This window comes from Anopheles coustani, chromosome 2 (assembly GCF_943734705.1).
Source record: "Anopheles coustani chromosome 2, idAnoCousDA_361_x.2, whole genome shotgun sequence".
NCBI lineage: Eukaryota > Metazoa > Arthropoda > Insecta > Diptera > Culicidae > Anopheles > Anopheles coustani.
Genome location: NC_071289.1, coordinates 61,176,552 through 61,195,146, shown reverse-complemented (window position 1 = coordinate 61,195,146; position 18,595 = coordinate 61,176,552). Strand labels below are relative to the sequence as shown.

Here is an 18,595-nt window from a genome sequence, read left to right as displayed (position 1 = left end):
GGCAAAGGCACGCCTCGGTTCCTATGGTAACCCATTGCTGTGTGATCTTGCTGTCGACGTTACTGATAGCTGTCCCCATCGCTGCTAGGGACGATCGAAACGTGCAGCGATTCGTGAAGATCGACCTATCCAAGATAAACGTTAAAAGTACAACCGACTCGAACAATGTCAGCACTACATCCACGGAGACTTCACCAACTACAGAAGGATCTACTACCTTGGGAACTTCAGCTTCTACTACGGCTAAGCCTACTATTGCAGCTCCAGGTAACATAACATCAACGACTGCTGGGCCAATAACGGAGAGCACGTCAGTCACTGTACCGCCAGTTACAACTTCAACGGCCACTACCGTTGATACCACCATGTCGATCGATTTCGATCCAACGTTCCCACTACTCAAGGAAGGCCGTGCGGCCAAGCTCGTCCCGAGGGGATACTTCTGTCAGTGTGATCTGAAGGTATGGCTCGGTGAGAGTTCCATTAGAAAATGTTCTTCAAATGAAGACCCACCTGATTTAATGTTTCTCAGATTAATGCCTGCGACGTTAACTGCTGCTGCGACATTGACTGCAACGAGGCCATCCTGAAAGCCTTCCATTGCGACGAGGAGCAACTGCACCGGGACGAGTATCATCACGACGCAGGGCTACAGTCCTGCCGTGTCCAGGGCGGACTGTTCTGTCTCGTCGAGCCGATCCACGAGGAGGGAGATGAGAGCGTATGTTTTTGGAAATTTCGAGGATGACGACACGCTCTGAAGTATTGAATCTCGTTTTCCTACAGTATTATGATCCGAAAAGACTCCCAGCTGCTACCAGGTTCAAGTGGAAGGATGTATTCCCGGTCGACGCAACCGATCCGAACGACATCCGGATCGACCATTATCGAGTGGGGGATATCGTGTACTTCTTCAATGAAACCAGCGAGACTGTTCAATTGTTTGGTAGGTTGACTTTGGAGCTAATAATCACCAGAAGACTGCGGTATCATTTCGCTTTCTTTCGTTCCAGACCTCCCTTACTCTCTGACCGATAGTGTATGTCAGATAAGTCAGCCAGTGCGCTTCCTCCGTGAAAGCAGCAACATTTGCCGGCGCACGGTGGAAGAACTGGTGGCGTTCAATCGTGCCTTCGTAGAGCACTATCGATCGGTACGGTTCTTCCGAACACCCAAGAAATCTACCGTCATGGAACACTACTGCGTGGAGGAGCAGGACTGTATTAATGTTACCTTATCCGTGTGCCATCCGGTGGGTGAAGGTGGTTCCGGATGGAACTGCTCTGCACAGAATGTCAACACAACGTCCAACGCCACATCGGACACCACAGCGGACTTCCTTGAGGAAGATGTCGGTGGCATGGGTACTTGTGATAGGTTAGAGATACATTTTTATAACAACTACACGCACTTGCTGGAGGTGAGAATGAAGTTGTTCTGTCATCCCGACACGCCAGATTCCTGGATGGATACATCCGTGTGGCAACGGGTGGCCGTAAAGTTCCCCGTAGCGTATCGTAAGCTCAGTAATTCTTCACGCTCGGTCAGCGGAAACCTGGGGTATCTGATCGGGAAACCTCTTATCGTGTCGCACCTAGAAAAAGGACCGAATGGAACACTCGGGGCAGGTGGTTTGGAACCGAACGCACCTTCCGAGCGCCCTCTTAAACTGATGCTAGCCTACTTCACCAATGAAACGCGGCTTCCTGATGAATCCTTTCGCCTGCGACTTCCGATCAGCAAGGTTAACCGATGTACGCTATCGGACGAGTCCTACCAAACGATCAACTTTGGTGTGAACTCCTGGCACCGGTGCAACTTCGTGCTGGTAGATGGGGGAAACGTTAGCACGGAGTCCACCCAGAACTACACCCAACTTTGCCGTCAGCTTCAGGAAAAACTTTACGAACATCTGCTCCACGGTGTGCGCAAAACTAACGACGGCTACGACAACCTAAATCTGTACCTCTCGAAATACGGCAATCCGATCAACAAAACCACCGACTGGGTTCAGCTACGCACGGTGAACGTGATTGCTGAGGCTAAACCGGGTTCCGATACGGATACGTCGACTCCGCACGATGGCGGACATGATTACTTCACCTGCAGCAACATGTTGATTAACGTCGACTATCGGTTCTACTATGCGCTCCAGCGCGTACATGACGTGCGCCATCAGGCCATACTGCACACCGGAGAGGTGGTGTTTGGCCCCCGAGTTAACTTGCGCTTCCGGCGGGACGAAGAGGTGCGTGTGCCGATCTTTGTGCAGGTTCAGTTCTTCGATCTTACCGCGTCCGCGGGCGTCGGACTTACGATCCCGGCAAATCCATTGCTCCTTGGATTATTAGTATGTCTTTACGTGTGCATTTTTCATCCGTAAGTATTTGCCGAGCCAGCATTAGCACCATCGTTAGATAAGATTTGATAAAAATGTGTGAAACTGTAAATGTGTTTCGAAAATAAATTATTTAATATTCATCTGGTGTGAGTTAATCTGTATTAAATAAGCAGAAAAGCATAAATAGCACACGGCGGCCGAGATGGATTCTATATGTCTCTCGCTGAAGAATTGGCATAACTACAGCAAAAGTTAAGAACCTCACGAAATCTACATTTCTTCCAAAAAAGGCTTATGGCTATGACCTTTTCAACGGAAAAAGAAATAAAACAAAGAGTTCCAAATACAGTAAACTCCCATTAATCCGCTTTAAAGAGCGGCATGGTGTCTACGAATAAGCTAATACTGCGGATGTGTCCAAATATAAAAAAGTATCTAAAACATTTATTACAAACACTGAGTTATATTGTTTATAGAAGTATTTTTAAGCTTTTTTCTTAATTAGAGGATTTAAAATCGGAAAGCGAAATAGAAATCCAGCATAAAGAAGATATATCTCGAGGAATATGCTTTGTTTTTATAATTAAACCAAAAACTTTAGTTTAGAATGTTTCCACTGTATTTTCACTCATTATTTTGTGTTATTCATTTATCAACAAATATTTGATTGCCCTTGTTGCTCGGGGAGATTTAAAAAAAAAAATCCGAACTCAATGGACTCGATGCTTGTCTCCTGCTGCTCCAACACGCATTCGTTAGGTTTCTAATGATGAATCACTCAATCAGCCCCATCGTTCGGGCAACACTCTGAAATTCGGTGCGTGCCACGTAGCACCCCGTCATGACGCGCTTCCCACGGTACGCCATCCGGCCGTGCAGTAGGCGCCAGTTGTCGAATATCATTACCGTGCCGGGCGTAAGCTGGAACTTCCAGTGCAGTTCTTCGTTGGAGATTTCGCGCGCCAGTTGCTGATAGTCAGCGTAAAACTGTGGCACCGTTTCGGGCGGTAGCGTCCTCAGCGGTGCCCGGTCGTACAGATTGAAGCGTATCTGCTCGACGATACTCTCGTCAGGATTGTCGACGTTCGAGCATGGATGCCGCCGGATGACCGGTGCCACGTACCGATGGTGCTTGTCCTCCTCGATGTACTCCGCCTCCAGCGGGTACGTACAAAGCCGCTCGAATGCGTCCGGATCGGCCTTGCGAAGGCGCTCCGTCGCCTCGAAACCATCAAGCAGGATCGATTCCGCACCGGTCCCATTGAACTGAATGCAGTGCAGGACGAGCAGTCCGGCCGCATCGCAGAAGTACGTATTGTCGGTGTGTGGTCCGAGGTACGCGTTCGTGTACGACGTATCGCTGTGGTCCATCGTGTCACTGAACGTCCACATTTCCCCGAACAGCGTACGGTGAATGGGGAAAATCCGTTTCACCGCTATCTCGGTGCTTTGCTGATTCGGCGGCACCTTGGTGATGAACGCGACACCGTACGTCACGAGGCTGCGGACGACCTGCCGCATCACGTCGTCCTCGCAGAGCAGCTCGTTCAGCGTGACACGTGCGTAGCCGGGCGCCTTGGTGGACCCATTGCTGCTGCTGGCCGAGATAAGCGCGCGATCCCAGAGGACGAGCTGCGAACGTCGTTCCGCCAACCGCTTCCAATACGAGTCGCGTTTATTTTCGAAAATATCATTCAAATCGTACGTAGACTGATGCCCATCTTTCCCTGCATTTGATTTTGACATATTTATTTGGAATAGAATTAACTTCTACTTATTTACTTACAGGTAATATCGATGCGCTCGTTGTTAATATTGCACGACTCCGGCTCAATGTCCAGTGGTAAATCGAGGATCGTGTACGATCGCTGGAAGGTTGTGGCATTGTAGCACTCCGCACACCGGCAGTGATCGCGCAGCCACACGTAGCTTACTGAGGTCGTCGCCTGCGTTTGCGCGTTGCGAATCGTCAAGAACTTCGACTTGCTGTCCGCTTTGCTCGGGGCCATCGCTGCAAATGATTCGACGGAACGCGAAGGCATGCGATTATTAATGAAAGGTACAGCCAAGTGGAAAAGTACCAGATAGGTCCCGGTAGCGTGATAGGAGAAGATCTGCCGGATTAATATAACAGGCTAGGGGACTATCTCAACATTCTCCCCCAGCCCTACGTGATAAGCCGGCCACAGTCGCAAGACTAAAGCGTGCCATTTTTACCACAATCGCAGACACATTATCATCGCCTGAGCGATACACTTTACTTTCTGGGTCAGATCCTGAAAAGTTATTCAAACCTCCAATGACGACGATGAGTACTGACCTTTGTCCTCTTCTCGGGCGGTTTCATCATCGTCGAGATGAAGTAATCGTTCGTCTAAACAAAGTGCGCCTCCCTGATTGTTCAGCTTCTTTTGCAACCGTTGTAGATTCTCCGGAGTACACTCCAGCAGGGCAAGGATTTTGGTTGACTGGGTCGACGCAACGGGAACATTCTCGGTACTCTCGTGCTCTGGCTCCCCCTCCGAGAGGTTCCCTGCTTCGGTCCGACCATTATCAGTGCTCGTCTGCCAATCGCCCGTTTGCGTCATTGCGCAACTAGTCGTGTTTTGCTTTCGTTCTTTCACGAAAGGGGTCATTTTGATCCGCTTTAATACGATCGGTTCGCTGGGGGTGACAACCGGCGCCAGTAGGGGCGATTGGCGAGGGAAAAATCTGCCCTGCTTGCCAAGTGAGGGTGTAGGTGTGCTTCCTTGCGTTACAGTCTTAATCGGTACCGTAATAACATCTGCGGAAATGCTGGAATGCGGGCGTTTAAGCAGCGCCCTTTTTCCTGTCACACTGCATGAGGAATGAAGGGTAAGATCTCGATTTGAATCGGTGGCTGTAGGTGTCGCTTCAAGCAATTCGCCTTTCGTGATGGTTGTCATGGTGATAGTGGGATCGCTGGTAAAGCTATCATCGATAAAATTATTCAACTCATAGGTTATTGATGACGATTTATCACTTTGCTGATCGTGCTGCTGAATAAATTCCTCCGTTTTGATAAACTCGGATAGTGTCCTATCGTCTTGATCATGGTGCACCGGTTCTTCTAATGCTTCTATCAGCGTCACCTCCTGCTCCGCTTGCTCCGTCACACTGGAACCGCTGGCTCGAAAGTAGGCTACCATCGGAGGCCGCACAGGAGACGGTATTTTTCTGCTCAAACCTTCCGGCGCGTCCAGCGCGAACAGATTGATCGACGGCACCGCCGTCGTATTGAGGCTCCGCGAGGCTTTATTTTTATAGTCCGAATCGCGAAAGTGGCGTGAGCAAACGAAGTACCGCTTCCGGATCACCTCGATCGGCATCCCAAGGAAGTTATCGATGGTCAACGCCTGACGCCAGCGCTCGGCACGCTCGTTGTCCGAGGGAAACTTGTGCACCAGGGAAAACTTTTCGTTTTTGCAGCACGGCACACAGCACTGCCGTAAGTGAGCCATTTTTGGTAGACGCGCTCAACTAGATCTCGATTAGAAACAACTAAATTAACATCTAAAAAATGCGTCCGCGGACACTAGTTCTTGTTTACACGATACACAAATTCAGGGAAGCCAAAACACAACAGTGCCCGATGAAAAAAGTATGCTATATTTGAAATACCGGTAACAGGTTTTTCAATTGACAAGCGGTTATTCTCAAGGTGACTAGAACGAAGCAATATGTGGAATTAGTTATGTCTCTTTATCTTGATTTTCACAAACCCAAAAACAATCAATTCAAATGAATTGAGCATCAGGCCATCCTAAATCTGTTTTATGCCATGGTTCGATCATTTTAAAAGAATGGAATTAAACCATCGTCTTTGATTCATTGCGTTGGTATCACAATTTCCATGATGTTTATCTGTCAAAACGTTCCTCTTGATGTAACCTCCCAAATAGCAACCTTGGTCCTGACCAATTCGTCCAACTCGGTCCTGATTGTCAGTCGTTCCCGTACTAATCCACGAATATATTCGACTGATCAGACCTCCCCCCGCGCAGAGTACGCAAAAGAGCAGGCGAATCCGCGGCAGCAGCAACACCAGCAGCAGCAGCAGCAAGTAAAGTGGCCGTGTGTAGGGAAACGCTTCTGAAGAATCCAGAAGTGTGTGACGCTGGGTGAGGCTGGAGGAACGTGTGCAAGTGAAAAAGTGCTAACTAACGAGTTGTGAAGTGAGCCTTTTCGGGGCAGAAGAAAACGACTCGGAACAGCCGATAAAAGAGGAAATTGTACGGGCAGCGAATAGTGACGCGTGGTGTGAGGCGCATAGATAACGCCGCGGTCGTGTGCATTTTTTCCTTGCTGTGTGCGCAAAACAGCACCAGCGGCCGGAGCAGTAGCAGCAGCAGTAGCAGCCGCCGAAGGAAAAACGGAATAAGAAGCAGCCAAATCAACACTCATACTCATCCCTAATCACGGCTCGAAAGCGGTGACAGTGTATAGCAGCAGTAGCAGAGCAGCAATCACGGTGTGCGGAAAGAAGCAAAGTGAGTTTTTGTTCCCTCCCCCGTCCAGGTTCGATCTCTGTGTTGCTCTCGTTTTGGTGAAAAAATATGAAACATACAAGTGGCCCCGGAGTTGGCGGAGGAGGCGCGACAATGAAGCGAAACAACGTAACACCGTCATCCCCGTCGTCGCTGTAGCAGAATAGCTGCTGCTGCCTGTCCGACGACGGTCGTGTATGCACACGCATTCATACAGGCTCCGCAGCACGTATACGCACACACGCACGCACACATATGCGAAAGTGTCGGGTGTGACACTGCTGGTGGTGTGGTTGCCGGTATGTGCGGTATGATCCGGAGGAGCCGGAGCGGAGTGCGCGGTGGCCAAGGTTTCGCGAGGTTCCGGAGTGGTTGGTTCGGTGGGGAAGTTGTGCTGTGTCACGGCAACAAGAACGACGGGAGTGGCATCGAGCGGCAATAGAGATTTCGCTCGCCAAAGTGTGCCTGGTTATGTGTGAGTGTTTCCGTGTAATGTGTGTGGTAATGATCGAAATGGAAGAAGAATGAAGTGAAAAAACAACACACAGTAGGCCGCGGATTGAGAATAGGATTTTCATCGGAGTTTTGCGGGAGCAGCTGGTGCTTACCCTCCCGTCGCGTGCACCGATCGTTCTCGATCGTTATTTATGCTCCACGTCCTCCTTCTCTTCGCCTTGCTCAGTTCCGGTCTTTCAAGGTCCTGCGTTTCTTGCCCCTCCGTGCCATTCCACAATCATAACTGTCAGTTCTTGTAGCGTATGTGAAATGGAATGATCTAGCGGAGGACGGTGATGATGATATTACTTGCGCTGGCGTTGATGGTCACCTGCTGCACCCACCAGCCACCAACACTCCACACCCCCAGCTTCCATTCCTCGCGTAGATGGTCCAGATGACGGAATACCGAAACGATCTGACAGATGGTTCAGAGTGACGATGATACTGTTGTTGATGTTGGTCGGAAAAACGCGGGCGTCAACGAATGCCCCCCTCCCATGTGTATGTGTGTGTGTGTTTGCCTCACATGTGTATATTTTAAGGTTCCAAACACGCTTTCCAAATCATAGTGCGCTAGGCAATGTACGGAAAAAAATAAAAATATAGAAAACGCTGAAAAGGGCCTCCCCACACATGACGATCGCGCCAACGCGCACTCGATCAGGCAGGTCGCTCGACGGTGGTGGCGTGCATGTGGTTGTGTTACACATACGTGGTGCAGAACGAATGTGCACGAAAGCAGTGCGTTTTCGTTCGCGTTGAGGTTGGTTGAGTCAGCATACAGAAATACGGAGTTCAAGGGAGTCGCGCTGAGATGGACGATGGGCAGATACGGCGGAAGACGGGTGGACGGACGAACAGACGGACGGACGGAAAAGAAAGCAGGAAAACCCCATAACATTCAATGGCCACCAATGGGTTGCGTGTACTGCCGTTGTTTTACATGATCATGTTGGCGAACACGTCGGTTTGTAGAAGGATAAAAAAAAGCTAAGGATCGGACAGGAAGCAAAGGAAATGCAGAGTTCAAAAACACAAGCATACGCATATTTCGCGTCGCATGAATGCAACTGCTCATAAATGACATTGCCCTCGGATTCTCGACATCCAGCGGAGGTGTCCCCCTCCCCAAACATACACACACACACACACACCGAACAAACTGATCGAATGAAACCCCGGCCGGTGATTGGCCTTGGAATGCGACAAGTAACTCCCGATTAAGTCGAACACGGTTTAAATTACCCATTCCCCACTCGCGTTGCGGCGGACGAACAACCGTTGATCCCTTGGTTGCGTTGTTTTGATACGCGTCACCATCTGACCGATGATTCCTGGAAGGGAAAAAGGGAAACAAAAATAACTGCCACCACCACCAGCGTATGCGCGGAGACCCCTTTTAATACGCGAGAGCAATGATTCATCCATCACGGCACCACCATGGCCGGTGCTGGTGCACTCGTCGTTAGGCGTTTTTCATTTGCCTAAGCAATTGCTCTTCCCGCATAAGGCGATCATTATGATCGAATCGGAATCAACGAAGGGCCTTCGCCGGTGGATGCTGGCCACACGTACATTTTCCGAATCCCAACTCGATGTGGTGGTTGGGGTGCTTCTGCCAAAGATGCACACATGGAAGATGGATCTGGCCATGTCTACGTTCACTTGCCGCGCGACCTCCCGCCGGAGAAAGTAGCGAGCAGGGGCACTAATTTCCGTCAATTGACCACTCCACAGACGCATACAGGCGCATCGTCTGTTTGTTGTTGTAGATGATCTTCATGGTCGTTGGATGATTGATGGAGAAAATTAGTACAAGATCACGCCGTGGCTTGCTTTGTTGTCGCTGTGATTTCATTTTGATATGCATCACAATAAGTTACACGTAACGAAACGCCAAGTGCATCGTGTGATCCCCATGATCAAGGAAAATATGGTTCATTGGAAGTTTAACCCTTATAGAACCGTAAATGTTCAGTCAGTATTCACAAAAAAATGCATAAACAGTAGCATTCGATTTTGTAAACAACAAATTGTTTAGTATTTGGGTCTGTATTTCATTATATTAATAGGCGTGTGTTCTAAGTTTTTAAACATCACTGTGTATGCTATTTTTTTTTTAAATTGAAAAAAATATGTAAATTACATTATTCCTCAACAATCACTTGAGAATATAAAATTTGAAAAGAAATACGACCCTATCTTTTGTACTTTACACCGAGCTAGCAGAATAAAAAATAACAAATAACAAAAACCGAATACGCCAAAAGACAGTCAACAAATACACTTAAAAGTACCCGTTTACGCATTTGAAAAATCTTCGAAAAAAATGTGAAGTTATAGCATTTGGAAAAGAACGGACAAAAAGACCGCTAGAAAGGATTCTGGCAAGATTTCAAAGCAATGCATTCTAGTATTAATGTTCTACGATATGTAATCACTCTATATAAATAATTAACCATAATATCTGTGATAAGGGTAACAGGACGTCCTTATCGTAATATTTTTTTAAGTTTATAAAAAAAATAATTAAACAAGGCTCCTGATTTGATTTGAAAATATTGTGTTAAATATTGGTTTGGGTATACTTTTTCTTCCTTATATGTTATCAAATTTGACAAATCAAATAGTCAATATATTTTATTTTATTTGTTTATTGGAGCATAGGACCATGACCAAATGAAATACGAAAAACATGCCACGCGATAGGGTAATTAACTGAAACTGAAGTAAATTCATAGCTTATAACTAGAATTGGTTATTCGTACTGCATCTTTTTCTCCACACGATTGTTCTGTCGCTGTATCTCGCCCACCTCGGTTGCGGGAAAATCTTTTTCCAACCACTTTTCCAATCCCTCCGTGTTTACTCGTTTGGCGCTATTTTTGGCCGCCGCTTATAATGAAAAACATTAGGCAAAATGTTGATGGTATTGTGCAATGAAGCACTGAATATGTACATACCCTGGTGTACGTACGAAGGCAAACAATTCCAGAGTTCGATATTTATTCCCCGCTAGTGTGAATGTTTTTTTTTCCTAGGAAATCAGCAGTTTAGACTTCCTTATCTTTATTCCGCGATACCGATATCGGAAGGCGTTCCAACGACGATGGCGAGAAATGTTACACTGCAAAAACGTCAACTTATACCTACCTACCAGCAACGAACTGTTTTTGGGTTGGTCGCGACGGATTAATCTTTCTGCTTGCCGGTTGTACAAACGCTAGAACTTATAGCATTTACTCGCGATAATGTGCATGATTTGCAGGGTAATGTTTTGTATATTTTTCCCATCGATAGAGTTCTCAGAACAGTTGTCCACGATGTCTCTAAGCATAAGAAAGTTCTGCTAGATTCCCTACAACGATGATTCATCTGGAGTACATTGACTCCTTTTGTGTCAATAGAAGTGCACTTTGAACCAAAATGATGGTAATATATAACTACAATTCAATAATTTTAGGTGAAAAGATTTTATCTTTAAGAGCTATTTTCACGTTAACAATTCTGAACTTCTTTCCTTTCCATTTCCTTTTAGCTTATTCTTCGTGGTGGTTGTGTCCGTATATTTATAATGTTAAAATCTTTATTTATTTTATTTACCCACTTTTAATGTCAATAACTAATAACCCACTCGTTTGATTTTTGCCATTTTAGGTCCTGCAATCGCTACTTAACCAGAGAGCTTAAAGGACTTGGAAGCTTGTGAAACAACAACAACAGTTCTAGAAAAAGTCAGAGCGGAGGAAAGCAATCCAACATCCTCCAACACCAACTAAACAGAAAACAACAAAAAACAAACAAACAAAATGCAAGCGATCAAATGTGTCGTCGTCGGTGACGGTGCCGTCGGTAAGACGTGCCTGCTTATCAGCTACACCACGAACGCGTTCCCGGGCGAGTACATCCCGACCGTGTTCGACAACTACTCCGCCAACGTGATGGTCGACGGCAAACCGATCAACCTCGGCCTCTGGGATACGGCCGGCCAGGAGGACTACGATCGGCTGCGGCCCCTGTCCTACCCGCAGACGGACGTGTTTCTCATCTGCTTCTCGCTCGTCAATCCGGCCTCGTTCGAGAACGTGCGGGCAAAGTGGTATCCGGAGGTGCGCCACCACTGCCCGAACATACCGATCATCCTGGTCGGGACGAAGCTCGACCTGCGGGACGACAAGAACACGGTGGACAAGCTGCGCGACAAGAAGCTCTCGCCGATCACGTACCCACAGGGGCTGGCTATGGCGAAGGAGATCGGTGCGGTGAAGTACCTCGAGTGTTCGGCGCTGACGCAGAAGGGCCTGAAGACGGTGTTCGATGAGGCGATCCGGGCGGTGCTCTGTCCGATGATACCGCCGAAGAAATCCAAGTGTAAAATCCTCTAAAGGAAATCCATTGCCCCGTTTGTTTCTTTTTCATGTTTTTGTTTTCTTCGTTCATTTTTTTCGTCTTTTTAAAACGCCCGAGTGCTTTTTTGCTCCTGCCTTGCCAGGCTTGTTGTTGGCAGGCGAGTGTGTCGAAGCGAGCGGCTGGGCTGTTACCCACAACTTCTCGCCACCTACCCAATTGGTATCACCTTATCCTCCCCCGTTCCGGCTGCCCAGTACAGTAGATGCAATAATATGGAGAACGCCGGCAGTGGTAGACGTATCCTGGAAGAATTTTAAAACCGACGGTATAGTCGCTTTTTTTTTGTTTTAGTCTCTCCGGGAAAGACGAGGAAATCAAAATCGAACATCCCCCATCTTATAAAAGCGCCTTACGTAAAGTAGCGTAAACATTGGTCAAAGTAGCCTGGCGAAATAGTCAAAGATGTTTTACGAACCAACCCCCATGTGTGAAGGAATAATTTACACTGAAAAACCCTACAAATATGTAAACGAAAGTGAACACAAACATGATTCGGTTGATTGGAACCAACATAAAACGATTGAATATGTCCTTGGAGGTGAAAAAACAAAAAAGAAAAGAGTCAAATACCACCACACATGCTTGTCGGCAAACATCTTCTTTGCACGCCGAAATCCGCCCGCTCGTCCCTATTTCGCTCCTTCCATCCTCCTTCCCCTGCACACCAGTGGCAGGATGCACAATAGATGATGCAAGACAACAGTTGTCCAGCCACCACCACCACCATCTCATCGCCATTTCATCATCCATCATCCATACGCTCACCCATCGCCTTCGGCGTCGTCTCGTGGTCGCTTTAGCTGTCATTCGATCCGTTTTATCGTCGCCTACTTTTGATGCGCGTGGCGCCGGCGATTTCTATGAGTTCGTTGGCTACGTCACTAACCGTCATCAGTATAGCTCGCGAGAAAGGACTCACGTGTATGAGGAAAAGAGGAATCATATAGGAATATTTACCCTAGTCGAAAAAACCAACAAACAATTTTGTGCGGCTTTATGTGACACGAAAGATAAGAAATGAATGAATGATGCTGTGACGAAAAATGATTGTAAAGCGTAACGTCGAGCGCCGACCCTGAAATGTGGATCACATCCACGCAGAACCCGGCTACCTCCGTATTTTCTTCGGCATCGAATCCGCCACAACACTCCACATCGTTTCGCTTGGCAGTGTTCTGGAAAGTCTGGAAGACGATTTCATCAGCAGGCTGTCCTAGTTTCTAAAAACAGAAGAAGACCACACCGTAGCAGCTGATTTAGTGCTTCAATTTTATCCTGCTGTATCCAATTTGTGTGCTTAGCATACAAACACATACGGAGCGGTTGTTTAAATTCTACAGGTAAATATGTTTCCACCCACAAATCACTAAATAAAAAACAAACTATTCAACAAAAACAGATCGTAAAAAATCATTATCTAATGCTACTTAATTTTTTGTCCACCTTTCGCAATTACTTCACTTCCTTCTATTACTTACAGTTCCTCTTGTTAATCTGTTGTTTTACGAGCACACATGAGTAGCCGTTAGTTTTAATCTCCATTAAACGGCGACGGTTTGCCGAGACGAGGCTACCGCTTCACCGAATTAGGTCGATGCATTTTTGCGAGGAAAATTAGTTTTCTCATTTGTTTTAGTTTAATTTTTCCATTGCATCCATCGACGGCACGGTTACCCTCTGGTAGTAAGGGGAGGGAAGGGAGGGGGGGGGGAGGTATTGCTGGCGGCAATTGCTATTTGGAAAGGCTTCACTCCCACTGGATGGTGGTTATGGTTGGGCCACCTTCACCCCCTAAATGAACGCATGTTTCCGTGCTTCAGTTGGCATCGTTCGGATGCACGCAGAAATACCCGGTGAAATGGATGTTTCTTAATCGTCGTACGGTTTTTGTTTTCCTACCGTCGAGGCTCTCTTTGCCTCTGACTAACAAGGTTAGAAAGTGGTCGACGCGAAATGTGATAAAACGTGCCAATAGTGATTTTTGTGCGAAGTTTTAGTTTGTGATGAAACGTAATGTTAGTTTCGTAGTTTTCGGATCTTTTCGTTCACACGCACATTCCAGTTTTTCTACTTTTCTTGCTTCTATAAGGCTTTATATTTTATCTAACGTTACCCTTTTTATCTCGAGAGGTAGAGGGAGGCAATGTTCTCCTATCGAGGCATGGTATCGTGTGGATTATTTTTAGAATGGCGAAACAAATTTACCGTATGACTCATGTCTACTATGTGTCGCTCTTCGTAATTGCAATTTAAAAGGGGAAGTAGGAAGAGAGTTATGAACTTTAAAACAAAATTTTCAAACAAATACATGATTCTCTATTTTTTGTTCATTTTTCTTAAATTCAGATATCATCAAAACAAAATACGTTTGAAAATTACAGTTCAACTGCTTTTCATACCAAACGCACATTCTAATGGTTTCCATTTTTTCTATTTCAGATTCAAACCACTCTATTATTTAAATATTGCAAGGATGCCACACAACACATAATGCTGCAAACAATCTTCCGGCTGCGCGTCACACCTCGAAGTAGAGTAAAAGAGGAAAAAACTAGGACGGGCACGATTAAAACCGAGTTTTGAGTTAATTGACAACTGAATGGTGATGATGGTGTGCATCGTTGAAAATTTGTATAAAAACTGAAAATAAGAAAGGAAATTTCAAACCGCACAATTGCCAAGACTCCTCAAATCATTCGATGGACAAACATGTTTGCTTCCTTGTAAGAACGGTGAGAAATATCTAAATCGTTCATAAAAAAAAATAGATTAGGGCGAGCATCAGAAAGCCTTCCAAGGTACATCAGGGATCAAAGTGTGTACATTGTTGAACGCACATCGACTGTATGTTTGGATGTTTGTCCATTTATTATTTTCTTTTCAATTCGTGGCAATTTAATTGAAGGGTACTACTTTTTCAAGCTGTAGACATCAAGAGAAGACTAAATCGAATCGCCAATTTTTCATCCAACTACAACCTTTTAAAAATTCTTTCCTATTATCTTCCTAAGCTAAGAAAACGTGTTCAACACACCACTATCGACACAAACAAAACAAAAAAAAATCTTCCTCTCGCGATACGAAAATCCCGATAGACCAGGGGGAGGTAAGGGAGATCACAGACGGAAAATCATTTACATGTTATATCAAAATATTGGACGGGAAACTTGCGACACGGAGCAAATATTGAGCAGATAATTTTTAGGTGAAGATATAAAAAAGATGAAAAATATCCTTCAAAAAAAAGCAACATAAAAAGAAAAGAAACCGAAACACGTTGATAAAGAAGGATTGCAAGAAGCATATACAAAGTCCCAAAATCAAATAGATATTGTAAGATAGATGCAAATGTGGAAAGGGAGGCGGAGTACGAGAGAAGTTTCAAGTCATACAGCGACAAACAAAACAAAAATCGAAAGGCTTCTGAGTTGAGTAGCAGATGAGGGTCAGTGAAAATGAAGGGGAACCCTGGCCCAATTCTTTCATCTCGTTACGTGCTGGTTGCAGCTTCTAAAAATCAAACCTAATCTGCTTTTCCTGTTTGATAGGAAAATTCCCTTGCTTGTACGGTTTCCTTGTTAGTTCTTGTCTTTCCTTTGGGTGACTAATATGCCAATGGCAGCCTTTATAGTCAAACAATATCAACGTACGAGTGAGTCAAAAATATGGTGTTTGTCATAATGCAGGGGGTTTTTTTGGAAAGTTATTTGTCTTTCCTTTTCTGAACACACAAACTTCTCTTTTTTTTCTAAATTTGGACGAAACATTTCCAGCAGCTGCTCCCTCCGTTTTGTGTAGAGTAAATGCGATAACATACTAAACCGTTTTTGTAATATGCGCATATTTCATTTTCTGTTGTTCTTTTGTCTCGCTGTGTAAAAGTGTATAGATGTTTTGTTGTCTGGTAGTGTGCTTTTTGTGAAACAGGTGTGTTCTCGTCGATCCGGAAGAAGGAGAAGCATATAAAGAATAGAAAAGTACGTAAAAAGGACCAAACGTCCAAAAACGAATCAAACTACGGAACGCGGAAAAAAGAATACACGTAAAAAACGATCATCCAGTCTCTATACCGTAGAAGTAGGGGAAAGTAGAAGAAAAATACACACTCCAAAACTCCCGAATAGATGTACAAGATGAACGATGTGGGATGAAAACCGAATCCTAAAAGCAAAGCGAAGTAAGAGCGAGAGATAGAGAAGAGAGAATTGTATAAGAAATCGTCGTCTGTTTTTCCGTTGGGGATACTTGCAATGGTAAATTATAGCTAACAGACTATCCTTTCTTCCGCCGATGGAGACGAACGCAAAACGGAGCAAGTGGAGAAGAAGAAAAACTTTATAACAAAGTGTAATGCATTAATATTAGGTAGGTTGAGATATATAGGCGTGCGCTTTTCCTGCGTTTTTGTTTTAAAAAAACTAACCGATGGGAAAGTGTAGATTTAATGTGAAAAAAAAAGAAACAAACCCTCTCCTCAAACAAAAATCGATCGTAAATACTAAAAAAACACACACGCATACAGAAAACCATTGGGAGGATCACACACGAATGCACCAGAAATAGTCCATATTTATCTGGCAATTGGAACGAAGACGCAGTGAACTCATACAAAATGAGGTTCGTGAAAAATAGGACAGATCGCAAGGATCCAACACACACTAAACCCCCATTAGATGTTTTAATCGAGAATATGAAACACCGCAGACGCGGAACCATTCGGGAAAACGGATCGGAATGCCGAAAATGTTAAATCATAATAGCCCATTTTCCCGTGCCTCTGTATCTCCCTCCAAGAGAAAGCATAGACACGGAAACTCTTACAAAACGGACAACTAAACATTGAATTCATGGAGAAGATAAATTTTTCGTTGAAAGAAGACACGAGTAACAAATTTGCCCGTAAAAATAAAAGTGAAAAAATAAGTAAAGGAAGAGAGATGGAGAGAAAGTAAACAACAAATGAATTATTGATATAACACTTTTTAATAAGTAATGGATTATTATCATTATAATTATTATTATTATTATTGAGTAATTAATAAAACAGAGGAAAAATACTAAAACACAAACTGGTACGCAAGCACACTTTTTCATTTTCGTTGTGCAGGGAAAGAATTGGTGAATGTATGTATGTACGTCAGAAGACTGTGAAATGAGGAGCTTTCATTCGAAATGATTATATTTCTTCCTATTTTAATTGGGCTTTCGAAGTGGGTTTGTTAAGCGAAAGGATCGGGAACATATTGAGGTTGTGGAGGTTTATACTCATCTACACCGTCTGGAATCATATTTCTCTGCTGTATCATCCTGATCATCCACATTCATCGTCGTCATCAACATCATCAGTCTGCATATTCGCACAGTCATTCGTTCATTTATCACTGGCATTAGAAACTAGGAACGACATGCACGGGTAATGCAACCAATCGCAACTTTCTCCCCGTATCCGACCATCCACCCGGATGTCCTCGAGTTTTCCAATATTTTCTTTATTTAAAAAACTTTCAAAGATATTTAATCCTGCAACCTACTCCTCCCCTCCCCAAGATCATGCCTCTCCAGTATACGCTGACCGAGTGTGGGTGCACGATGATGTCATAAGTAATCGATTGTTCTTTCTCTTTTCGCACTGGCACGCCTGCACACTACTGCCGTCGTACCGCCTATTCCTGCACCCGCAATTCCAACGCACGGTTTTTGCGAAACAGGCCAGCCGCTGTGGCGTTTATTTTCCTACTAATAAACGGACAATCGAAATGGAAACGCGGACACGAATTGCAAGGATCAGCACAAGTACGGATCTACTGATCGGATCGAAAGGAGAAGGTGGAGGAGGAGGAGGAGGATTAGGAGAAGGAGGAGCAGGAGAGGAAAAATAAACATGTTCACACAATTTCGGAAGGGTGCGGAATGGCGCGAAACAAGCATTTATTCCAATTCAGCTCAATAATACAATCGCAATATTCTCTTCATCTGGGACGGTTTTGTTTCGCTATATTCAGAAACATCAGTCTATTTAGGGCATCCAGTTAGGCAAGTTGTTTGTTTAAAATATTAAAGAAATGGAAAACTTTCTAGTGCCATCGGTTTCTTCGCCAACCATTTGTATACCGTTTATGCCAAATAAATTACTACTGGAGACTCCAGAAAACATTTGGGTTGTTTTCTTCTTGTATCTCAGTTTTTAATTTTCAAAAGCATTCTTTTGTGAGGCTATGTTAGGGATAAGCTTTAAAAAACAAATTAGTATCCAATGGATACGCATGGTAGTTTACGTCAAAGCGCCAGATTTGGTTAATAAGAGCTTTCAATTCTTGCTTTACTGAACAAAGGTTACTACGCGGGAGCTTTCTTTCATTTCACGGTGCAGCTTTTCCCCGTTACTCACCAGCAATGGTGATATCTCAGCTATCCGCTAGAAGTGAGAGAAAGAAAGCTTGGGGCCCGAGGCCCCACAAACGGTCCCCAGCCAAGCAACCGAAAACGAGCCAGTCTCGTTTTGTTCGGCCGCCCGGTAGGATGTGGCTAGCGCGTCGTTTTGTCCGTTGAGTCTGTGTATGTGTGTGTGTGTTTGTAGGCGTTAGAGTGCGCGAGTGTGCGGTCGCAGTTCCTGCTGGGGGGCTCGAGTTGAAAAAAAGCAACCGCAGCAGCAGTTTGGGACACCGATTTGCCTCCGTGACGCTATCGTCGGCTGTGATTCGTTTGATAAGTAGGTGACAAAACCTCTTGGCCTGGCTTCAACCAAATGGTTGGCTTGGGGAATGCGTCCAAGCGCATTGCTCATTACACCACTGTCCGTTTTCAAAGAATTCTTTCTAAAAGGATTACCTTTTTCATT

General features: G+C 45.1%; 3 protein-coding genes across 4 annotated transcripts; 2 read left to right on the top strand and 1 right to left on the bottom strand.

Annotated features, from left to right (window-relative positions):
• The first annotated feature begins 23 nt into the window (after positions 1-23).
• LOC131264748 (tectonic) lies at positions 24-2,383 on the top strand. Its single transcript, XM_058267016.1, has 4 exons — positions 24-461; positions 533-721; positions 787-946; positions 1,014-2,383. The coding sequence occupies exons 1-4, from the start codon at positions 24-26 to the stop codon at positions 2,381-2,383; spliced, it is 2,157 nt and encodes a 718-aa protein (XP_058122999.1).
• Positions 2,384-2,943: 560 nt separating this feature from the next.
• Positions 2,944-5,868, bottom strand: LOC131266613 (uncharacterized). The gene is made up of 3 exons (XM_058269206.1): positions 4,662-5,868; positions 4,128-4,352; positions 2,944-4,068 (listed from the first exon to the last, which is right to left on the bottom strand). The coding sequence occupies exons 1-3, from the start codon at positions 5,821-5,823 to the stop codon at positions 3,116-3,118; spliced, it is 2,340 nt and encodes a 779-aa protein (XP_058125189.1). The 5' UTR covers positions 5,824-5,868; the 3' UTR covers positions 2,944-3,115.
• A 453-nt stretch (positions 5,869-6,321) lies between these two features.
• Positions 6,322-17,497, top strand: LOC131266625 (ras-related protein Rac1). Of its 2 annotated transcripts, XM_058269223.1 has the most exons (3): positions 6,322-6,852; positions 11,005-11,718; positions 17,466-17,497. In XM_058269223.1, exons 2-3 carry the CDS (start codon positions 11,157-11,159, stop codon positions 17,495-17,497), a joined length of 594 nt encoding a protein of 197 aa, XP_058125206.1. In that variant the 5' UTR covers positions 6,322-6,852; positions 11,005-11,156. The 2 variants fall into 2 exon arrangements, with proteins under 2 accessions (XP_058125206.1, XP_058125205.1); XM_058269222.1 differs by lacking the exon at positions 17,466-17,497 and having other exon boundaries at positions 11,005-12,334.
• The last annotated feature ends 1,098 nt before the right edge of the window (positions 17,498-18,595 follow it).

What these genes read in the sequence shown, in the direction of transcription:
- LOC131264748 (XM_058267016.1), top strand. Translation starts at nt 24, where the DNA reads ATGGTAACCCATTGCTGTGTGATCTTGCTGTCGACGTTACTGATAGCT. An exon ending in TCTGTCAGTGTGATCTGAAG is followed by an intron (nt 462 to 532) that starts GTATGGCTCGGT and finishes AATGTTTCTCAG; the next exon opens with ATTAATGCCTGCGACGTTAA. An exon ending in CGAGACTGTTCAATTGTTTG is followed by an intron (nt 947 to 1,013) that starts GTAGGTTGACTT and finishes CTTTCGTTCCAG; the next exon opens with ACCTCCCTTACTCTCTGACC.
- LOC131266613 (XM_058269206.1), bottom strand. Translation starts at nt 5,823, where the DNA reads ATGGCTCACTTACGGCAGTGCTGTGTGCCGTGCTGCAAAAACGAAAAG. An exon ending in CGCCCGAGAAGAGGACAAAG is followed by an intron (nt 4,353 to 4,661) that starts GTCAGTACTCAT and finishes AATCATTTGCAG; the next exon opens with CGATGGCCCCGAGCAAAGCG. An exon ending in CGAGCGCATCGATATTACCT is followed by an intron (nt 4,069 to 4,127) that starts GTAAGTAAATAA and finishes AATCAAATGCAG; the next exon opens with GGAAAGATGGGCATCAGTCT.
- LOC131266625 (XM_058269223.1), top strand. Translation starts at nt 11,157, where the DNA reads ATGCAAGCGATCAAATGTGTCGTCGTCGGTGACGGTGCCGTCGGTAAG. An exon ending in ACCGCCGAAGAAATCCAAGT is followed by an intron (nt 11,719 to 17,465) that starts GTAAAATCCTCT and finishes TTTGCGAAACAG; the next exon opens with GCCAGCCGCTGTGGCGTTTA.